This window comes from Panicum virgatum, chromosome 9N, assembly GCF_016808335.1.
Source record: "Panicum virgatum strain AP13 chromosome 9N, P.virgatum_v5, whole genome shotgun sequence".
Taxonomy (NCBI): Eukaryota; Viridiplantae; Streptophyta; class Magnoliopsida; order Poales; family Poaceae; genus Panicum; species Panicum virgatum.
In genome coordinates, this window is record NC_053153.1 from 11,909,003 (window position 1) to 11,918,006 (window position 9,004).

The 9,004-nt window shown below is 47.7% G+C and overlaps 1 protein-coding gene across 7 annotated transcripts; it reads right to left on the reverse strand.

The window, feature by feature from the left end:
* Positions 1-2,440: 2,440 nt before the first annotated feature.
* Positions 2,441-5,855, reverse strand: LOC120692801. Of its 7 annotated transcripts, XM_039976188.1 has the most exons (4): positions 5,329-5,631; positions 5,159-5,224; positions 4,849-4,914; positions 4,451-4,714 (listed from the first exon to the last, which is right to left on the reverse strand). In XM_039976188.1, exons 1-4 carry the CDS (start codon positions 5,411-5,413, stop codon positions 4,515-4,517), a joined length of 417 nt encoding a protein of 138 aa, XP_039832122.1. In that variant the 5' UTR covers positions 5,414-5,631; the 3' UTR covers positions 4,451-4,514. The 7 variants fall into 7 exon arrangements, 6 of the variants coding, with proteins under 6 accessions (XP_039832127.1, XP_039832125.1, XP_039832123.1 ...); XR_005682742.1 differs by lacking the exons at positions 4,451-4,714; positions 5,159-5,224 and adding an exon at positions 2,441-3,802 and having other exon boundaries at positions 5,329-5,855; XM_039976193.1 differs by lacking the exons at positions 4,451-4,714; positions 5,159-5,224 and adding an exon at positions 2,441-3,675 and having other exon boundaries at positions 5,329-5,853.
* Positions 5,856-9,004: the final 3,149 nt, after the last annotated feature.

Here is a 9,004-nt window from a genome sequence, read left to right on the forward strand (position 1 = left end):
GGTTCCAAACTGGCTTTTGTCCCGATTTTGGAACCGGGACAAGGCTTTCGGGACAAAAGCCTCTCGAGGCTTTTGTCCTGGGTGGAAGAACCGGGACAAAAGGTGCCTGACGTTAAAAAATTTTTTGCACACCACGGGATTCGATCCCAAGACCTCTTGCCTAACGCATGGTTTCCTTGCCAATTCACCTAAGTAGTACAAGTGACTCAGTATAGAATAACTTCCTTTTGAACTATCACGTGGAGAGGCCTTTTGTCCGGGTTGGTAACACCAACCGGGATAAAAGGGGCCTTTTGTCCCGGGTGGTAACACCAACCGGGACAAAAGGGTCACCCTTTTGTCCCGGTTGGTGTTACCACCCGGGATAAAAGGGTTGAGCCTTTTTGTCCCGGGTGGAGCCACCAACCGGGACAAAAGGGGGGCTTTTTGTCCGGGTTGGTGGCTCCACCCGGGACAAAAAGCCCCTGTCCCCCACGTTGGCCCGGCTAGCCGTTGGACTCGGGACAAAAGTCACCTTTTGTCCCGGGCCCAAAGGTAACCGGGACAAATGGCCTGGAAGAAAAACCTATTTTGTAGTAGTGTTTGTAAGCCACGTGGCCTAGTGTTCTGCGGTGCGCTCCTGTGCTTGAGCAAGCAAGGAAAGGTGCATGCACGACTGTCTAGCTTGCTTGATTGTTCTGCGGGGAGCAGAGAGGAGGAAGGCAAAGTTGCTGCTGTTGTTGCTTGCATGTGAATGAGATCATGAGAGACAGTGTGCATGTGTGCAGGGAGCAGGGTTAACCATTTCGTTTTCTGATGAAATTCCGGTGTTTAGCGGAAATGAAATTTCGTTCTAAAATTTCGGTAAATTTCGATGGATTTTGAACGAAATTTGTTGAATTTTGAAACGAAATATATCGAAAAATACCGAAATTTCGGATCCCAGTAACTAACGGAAACGAAAAAAATCGAAATTTCGGCGAAATTCCGCCGAAAAATTAAACCCTGGCAGGGAGTAAGTGAGAGTGCATGTATGCATGCACGTGTACTGGCATGCACGTGTCCGTTTGCCCACATGCAAGAATCAGACAGGAGGGAGACGTGGACAGTCATGAGCAGTACCGCGGGGACAGTGAGCGGGGATGCGAGGACGGCGACGTGCTCCTCCGACTGGGAACAGAGAGGGGAAAGGAAGGGAGAGGAGAGCGAGGCCGGTGTGCTGGACGGGGAAGAGCAGTGCGGCGGTCGGCGTGCGACGCTCAAGCTTAGCCGGGCATTGAATGCCCTCGTCCAGCTCACGTCCTTGCACCCGGCCGCGGCGCGGTTGGACGGCGTGGCGCTATCCGTTTCCACCGCGACACAGGGAGGGAGAGGAGACCGAGGCGGCGGCCACAGGGTGGTGAACGACGGGGCTACGCTGTGCCCGGGGTGACGAGTCATGGAGGAGTAGTGCCGGGAGCTGGCGCGCGAGGCCGGACGCGGGCGGTGCGGGAGGCAGCGACGGACGGCGCGGCTAGGAAGACGACGGGGGAGGGCGCTGCTGCCGCTGACGTGCGGGCCCGAGCGGGCAGGGCGCCGCGGGAAGGAGAGGGTGGCCGGGCCGTTTCGGGCCGTGCGGGAGGAGCTGGCCGGCCCAGCGAGGAGAGAAAAAAAAAAGAGAGGGGGAGGGAAAGGTCGGCCGGCTAGGTTTCGGCCCAAACCGAGGTGAGCTCCCCTTTTTTTATTTTGATTTTCAAGGATTCAAACCAAGGGTTCAAACTCAAATTTATATCATTCCAAAAACCTTGATGAGCTCACCAAGACTAGTTTAGTGCTTTAAGATTTTATGTAAAAGTTTGAGAATTTTATTTTATTACTCATCTTTTAGCAACATTTTTAAACATGCTCAAGGAGGGTTATTAATGCATAAAGCATGAGAAGAACCAAATAAAAACCAAATCAAACATTGATTTATTTATTTATCTTGATTTTATTTATATTTGAAATTTTGGGCTGTTACAATGGACTGGCTCTATTTCATAGATAAAAATCTTGTTTGGATTTCATATATCAATTCTAGCGCACGCAAATAAAAAAACTTGCACGCATAAAATACTAAATAAAGTTTATTTTTAAAATCTTATCAGGGATGAGTGTAACTTATCGTGACGAATCTAATGATAGTAATTAATCGATGATTAACTACAGTGATGCTACAGTACCCATCATCTAATTACGCGGTCAAAAACCTCATTAGATTCTTCAGTGTTCCTAGCGCTGGGGTTCTGAAGTTGGTTTTGTAAACTGACTTAGTTTAACACCATAATTAACGGTAAAAAGTGTTGATTTTCTAGCATTCAAGAAAACCAAATGGGGTCAAAGTAACAATAAAAACTACTAGAACATTCGGCGCGCGATGCGCGCCCTGCTATTTCAACAATCAAATCCAACAATAGAATCAAATGATATTTAAGACAATAAATTCTCTACCTTTTACTGTCAGAAGGTAAAATAGACTCTTATTGTTATGATCATTTGACGGACATACATCTCTAAACAGCAGTAAAGTACACCAAACCTAAAAAAGAAGGTACAATCCCTCGCTAAGATTTCACCTCATTCAAGCACAAATGAATACCAAATGGAAATAAATTCTATGTCCTTTTTGTCCTAACTAAGATATTTCTAAAGTTTTCATTCATGCGAATTGATTCAAAACTTTGTTAGCACTTCTGCAGCCTTGGAAGAATGCTTTGGATCATCTTAAACACTAATACAAGCTGTTATCAAAAGGAGTTAATTGAGTTTATCTTAAGATCCCTTGTTCATCTTCATCCAGAAGCACCTCCAGAGAGAGACGACAAAATCCGGTAAAATTAATAAAGCTCTGAACATGGCCATGAACATAAACTGAAAATGAAACTGAATCTATCTCTACAACACAACATACTTCCATAAGCATACTACAGAATCTACACAGATCAGTAGCTTGCACAATGTTAAAATACCCTAAAAATAATACATTCAATAAGTAGGAAAATGTTTTGGCCACAATATCCCTCCAGGACAGAATATTATGGAGAACTTTTGGATCTATTGTCAGTGTGCAACTAAAAACAATACTATCAATTACTACAGCTACAGCCCAGTGTAATATTTTTGACTGGGCTCGGTAATGTTTAATAGCTGACGATATGGAGAAAGAATGAGAACACAATATATACAGTCAATGATGCAGACCGAGCGTAGCTCGGTTGGTGCGACCTCCCGGTGGGGAGCGCACCCGCCCGTGTTCGAGCCCGTGGTGCTGCAGAAAAAAATCCACTCGCCTGTCCCATGTCCAAAGCACGTGTATGGTCCAGCCTACTCACAAGGCGACGGACCCCGTGTACGGGTGGGGGCAGGGGTTCGGGAGTTTTCTCGGCCTATGTGAGAAGGTCTTCTTCTTAGTACAATACCGTAGGGGAGGTCTTTCTCCCCACAGATCGAGTTTTTTTTATACAGTCAATGATCAAAATATTACCTCGCATTATGTTCGGTCCTCCGAACACAAATTTTTCCTAGTTGCTTTGCTGGCAGACATTTCAATGTTTATATATCTACAATCTTTGCTTCAACTCCTGAGACAAGTGATCTAGTTGACCCAAATTGACGAGCTTGTCCTTTTTCTGGGTACTCTAAAGATATGATTCCACAAGTTTCAGTCATTCCATAGCCCTGCACGAGGAGCGCCATACACCATGAAATTTAGGCATGACAAGGTCGTGCAGGCGATGCGCAGCCAGCCGCCGCCCTCGCCGCCGATGGCGACGCGGCCGGCTACCAGTTCAAGGTCTCACAGTAGCTGATATGAAAAATGATGGCATGTAGGAAGAAGATCCAGCATTGAGTAATCAATCTTAAATTTACATAAGCATGATAAAAATGAAATAGAGCAGTTCGTGATTCCTAGCACAGTATCATAAAAGAGTGCACTTGTTACAAATAAAAAAGAAATCACTGCCACCAAAAGTTGGTTCATGCATAATGACATACATGGTTATGTTTGTTAAAAAAAGAAACAGATGGTTATGGTTTCTAAAAATAAAAAGGCAATAATGAAGACTTGTAAACTGAATTTTAGATGCTGTCAGAGATGTCTAGCACACCAGGTTCAGTAGAAGTTCAGGGCTTGTGTGAATACGGAATTAAAATTGAAGATGGATTAGTAAGTGCAAAAAGATCTACTCACTTGAGCCGCTAGTAAAAATGTGAAAACGAATGTAAACTGAAATATTCACGAGCAACAAGAATGGCACTACTACTTTCAAATGTCGACATTGAATGAGATTACAGTTCTTTAAGCACAGTTATTGGTTCGAGAGAAATAATACAGACAGTGGGGATGGTTTCTTTTAACGTTTGCAATCTCCACTTGAAGTTAATCAGGGAAATTTATTCATACTTCTAGCATGACAAGATTCGTAGAGTAAAGTGCACCAGAGCCTAGAAATGTGCCAAAGATAAAAAGAAACGGGCATATTTTACTATGTGTACACTGTACAGGAGCAAGGTTGCTAACGCAACATGACACTGACAATAATTTCACACACTGAATACCAATGCACTAACAACTCTTTGGAGCATCGGTCAGACAAATGTGGTACATCACAATTCACAAAACAAAATAACTGAAAATTCCTGTTTGCAGCACGACTTAGTACTTGAGATCCACCTCTGGTTTGTTGTTGCCTCTCAACTTCTTGCAAGGAAAATTCTAGCGGCAAAGGAAAAACACAGACCACCTAAGTTATGCTTCTAATGAATTGAGAGCAGCAGCAGGAGCAATGTTACAAGGAACGGCAGGTACATCACCGCCTCCAGAGAGGGAGGGAGTCGAGCTGAAATTACCTGGAGGCACATCGCCGCCTCCAGAGTGTTCCGGATGCAAGTGAGGTACAACCGCAGCGTATTGACCTGCGAGAATAGATTCACATTAATGCTGCCAGATGATGATGATTTAGCACACGCCGAAATGAAGCGCGGTCAGCATAAAAGGGCAAGCCAAAAAGATTTTGCTAGCAGTTTGAAGCCGAGAGATACAGAGGTGGCTGGAGGAAGAGTCGATTTGAGACCAAAATCGGCTAGATCTCACGGTTCAGGCAGATCCCGTTGCTCCGGAGGGGGCAAGGCGGTTGATGGAATCAAGGTGAGTGATTACCATGGTCGGCACGGCGCGTCGGGGTCGCTACCTGCCTGGGACGGAGTAGGCGGAGGCGGAGGGATGCTGTCGAGGAGAGAGTGGTGGTGGCCAGCGTGGAGGTGAGCGCGGTGGTCGGGAACCGGTTGGGAGGGTGGGAAAACCAGAGACGGGACGGGACTGCGGCGCACCTCGCCGCTGGTCGACGCGCTGCCGGCCTCCCCCGAGCCGCTCACGCTGCCGAACTTCCTCCGCCTCTTCCCGCACGTCTTCCATCTCCGCGCCCCGCTCCCGCTCTCCCTCTCGCTGACCCCCATCGTCGTGGACCTCAGCGCCGAGCTTACGCGTCGCGTCGAAGGCAGGCAGAGAGGGCAAGGGGAGGGGAGGCGGCGGGGAGGCTGAGAGGAGGGATGGAGCGAGGGAGGGGAGGTGGCGGCGGGGAGGGAGAGAGAGGGCGGCGTCGAGGACGAAGGATTGGGTTCGGGTTGGGGGAAGGGGGCGGGGGGTGACCGGTTGGGTGGTGGGAGGGGGTGCTTGGAAAATCGCCTCAAGGTGGTTTCTGCAAAAATGACAGCACCATCGATTTTTCTCTTCTTTGTGTCAAAATAAATTTTGTTACGAGGGTTTATCTGTAAAATATATGCACATGATTGCTGTACAGGTCGGACGTATTGGATTGGGTTGTGATTTATATGAAAATGAAGGGTGTTTTTGAAAAATATTCGGAGTTCACTGGAGATGCCACGCGTCCACCTTTTCCCGTGGAGTGCGTGGAGGAGAGCAAGGGCGAGTAGGTTTTAATCGAGCTGATGCTATCGAGCAGCCATTTCGTATCAATGTTATGCATTATTTGCTCAACTAAAAAATTCTGTTAAGTAAATATTATCTAATGAACGATAATTCAGGATGCTAACTTAAAAAGATTTTTTAGCAAGAAAAGACAACGCCCGCATGGGCGCGCGCGAATCACTAGTTTGGGTAAAGGCGGAAACGCCGAAACGGGCAGGGGCGACGCGCCGGGAGTGAGAGCGAGACTCCCCGGCGGGGCCAGCTCGCCGGTCGAAACGCCAGCGAGGCCGTGCGGTCTAGAGATGACAGCGGATCGGGTTCGGTGCGGTTATCCGCAGATTTCGGTTTTTTGGGTTTTGGGTTTGGTGTTGGTTTTTCGTCCATGGTTTTCAGGTTCGGATTTGAGTTTGGTTTCGGGTTCGGTTTCGGATTTTGGTTTCCACCCGTGAATATCCAATGGATATCCGAAACAAATCATTTGAAATTAAAACTCATGTTTTATAATATGTTAATGATAACTTGTTTATTTGGACTATTAAATTTATTGAAAGTTGACTCATGAAAATATTTATTATTTGTTACCTCTTGTTTATACATGTGAATATGTGTATATTTATCCGCGGATTTCGGATATCCATTCGAGTTTCGGGTATCCGTGGGTTGGGTTTTGGTGATGGATTTCCACCCGAATCGGTTTCGGGTTCGGGTTTCGATTTCAGGTTTCGGTTTTGAGTGCACGAAGACTCCACCCAATCCGAATCCGATCCGTTGCCATCCTTACCGCGGTCCCCTCCCGCATCCGGCATATCCCCCCTCCTAGAGGGCACCCCCGTCATTTCCCCGCGTCGTTGCGTGTCCGCGGGGCCCGCCGCCGGCGGGCGCACGTGCCAAGGACAGCACCAGGGACAGCGACGTCCGAGCGGGCGGAGGAACGTCCCTGCCCACGCGTCCCTCGCGGGCGGTGGGGACTGGGGACCGGGGCCGGCGCGGGGCGACGTGGCCCGCGCCCGCCCCGCCGCGGTTGGTGGAGCGGGCGCGACGGCGCCGGACTGGGCGGGCGGGGGCGGGCACGTGACGTCGCCGCGACCGCGGCGTGGCTGGCTGGCTGCTTCCCTTCTCTGTGGGCGGAGCCGCGGCCGGCCGAGGGCGGGATCGGGTGCGGCTGGCTGGGCGTTCGCTGTCTCGCGCGGGGCGGCAGCTCGGGGTTTGGGGAGCATGCCAGCGCGCCGCCCGCGCTCCAGATCAGCGGAGCGCCAGGCAGCCCACGACACGAGCGACGAGTGCCCGGCACGCATGGATCATGCCCAGCGGCGTGTGCGGTTGCAATGCACGCTACCGCACGTGCACTTGCACGAAAAAGGTGTAGCTTGCCTTTGTTAGAGAAAGCACGTGCTCTGTGCCTGCCTTGAACTTGAGCACCTCTGGGCTCTGGCAGAGGCTACGAGCTAAGTTTCAAGAACGACCCAACATGCTGGGTGATCTGGAAGCTTAGCTTAGGTTTCGTTTAGTTACCATGTAATATTTTTGAAATAAAATCTTTGCACATTTAAAATATTAAATATAGACTAATTATAAAACAAATTACAGAACTCGTCTGTAAACTACGAGATGAATTTATTAAAACTAATTAATTCATTGTTAGCACATGTGTACTGTACTAATTTATTGTCAAATCATAGTCTAATTAGACTTATTAGATTCGTCTCACAATTTAAAAGCAAACTGTGCAGTTTGTTTTTTATTTTGTCTAGATTTAATACTACATGCGTATAAGATTCTCTTTTGATGTGAGTTTTGTAATCTTGAATTTTGAACTAAATAAAGTCTTAGACCGCCAGGGGAAAAAAATCAGTCTACTTCTCTGATTTTTCTACTAGTATATCTCTCTCTTATCTTTTTCATGAGTTGGTGTATATCCACTCACACGGCTACTAGAAGGTTCTTCATCAAGCAACGCTGGCATTTTTTTTGAAGGGATGCAACGCTGGCATTTATTTATTTATTTTACTAGGATGCCACCGATCTTTCGAGTTTATTAATAATGTAGGGACCACCCATGACACGGCGAAGATCAGCTACCTCTAGTTTCTTTTTTTTTTTGTCGGATACGGCGTAGGAGTATGCAAAATGCAACGCACGTCTCGATAGCGATCTGCCGACCTGGATATACGGACTGCTTCAACAGTTTCAAGAGAACGGTGGAGGGTCTAAAATTATAATGTACTATACGTGCCGGACCGTGCTAGTACACGTTAGCTTTTGTCTGGAGGACTGCAAGTGTGCATCCAGGTGCAGTCTCACCTGTGTGAATGCTCGCTGACCGAACCTTAAGATTTGGGACAGAAGAGAGAAAAAACAGGCTTGGGTACTGAACTGGCCGTCCAACGGAACGGACTCTGCTGTCTGGCTCCTCTTCTTCCACCTCTAGCTTTTCTTTTTTTTTTGAGAAATCTTCCACCTCTAGCTAAGCTACCTGTTGAGCTCTTTCTCACCGTTGGCCGTGTCTTCATCATGATCGACGGTTGGCGAGCCCGCCCGAAAGCAGCTCTTCGACGGCCCAAATTGTCGGGCGGCAAGCTTGCGTTTTTTTTATTTTTTTATTTTTTATTTCCGTTTTTTACAAAAATATATTTTCGATTTGGAAATTTACAAAAATATACCCAGCCGCCCCGCTGCCGGGCGGCCGGGACCTGGCCGCCCGGCTGCCGGGCAGCAGGGGCTTACATGCAAAAAAAAGACGAAAACAAATTGCAGACAGGTCCCTGGGAACTGGCCGCCCGACAGCTGGGCGGCTGGAATTTTTTTTGCAATTTAGCCCTTTTCGTGAAATAATTTCACATATGTGTCTTTTTTGTAACTTTTTGCAGAAATAGACCCTGGTGGTGGGCGCTGTAATATGTGGCGCCGAGATAACACGTCTTGGCGCCACAGATCACGGCGCCGAGGTGCCACGCACGCACAATCAATCTAGTGAATCTTCGAACTTACCTTTAATATTTTCGGACATTTTCAGAAGACTAGAATACTGTGAACCACACATTAAATATAACGGTAAGAATTAAGAACTAAAAACTGCAT

Coding starts and splice junctions, on each gene's coding strand:
- LOC120692801 (XM_039976188.1), bottom strand. CDS start 5,413: ATGGAAGACGTGCGGGAAGAGGCGGAGGAAGTTCGGCAGCGTGAGCGG. Junction 5,225..5,328: donor GCGCGTCGACCAGCGGCGAG/GTGCGCCGCAGT, acceptor TCTCCTCGACAG/CATCCCTCCGCCTCCGCCTA. Junction 4,915..5,158: donor GACGCGCCGTGCCGACCATG/GTAATCACTCAC, acceptor CTATTCTCGCAG/GTCAATACGCTGCGGTTGTA.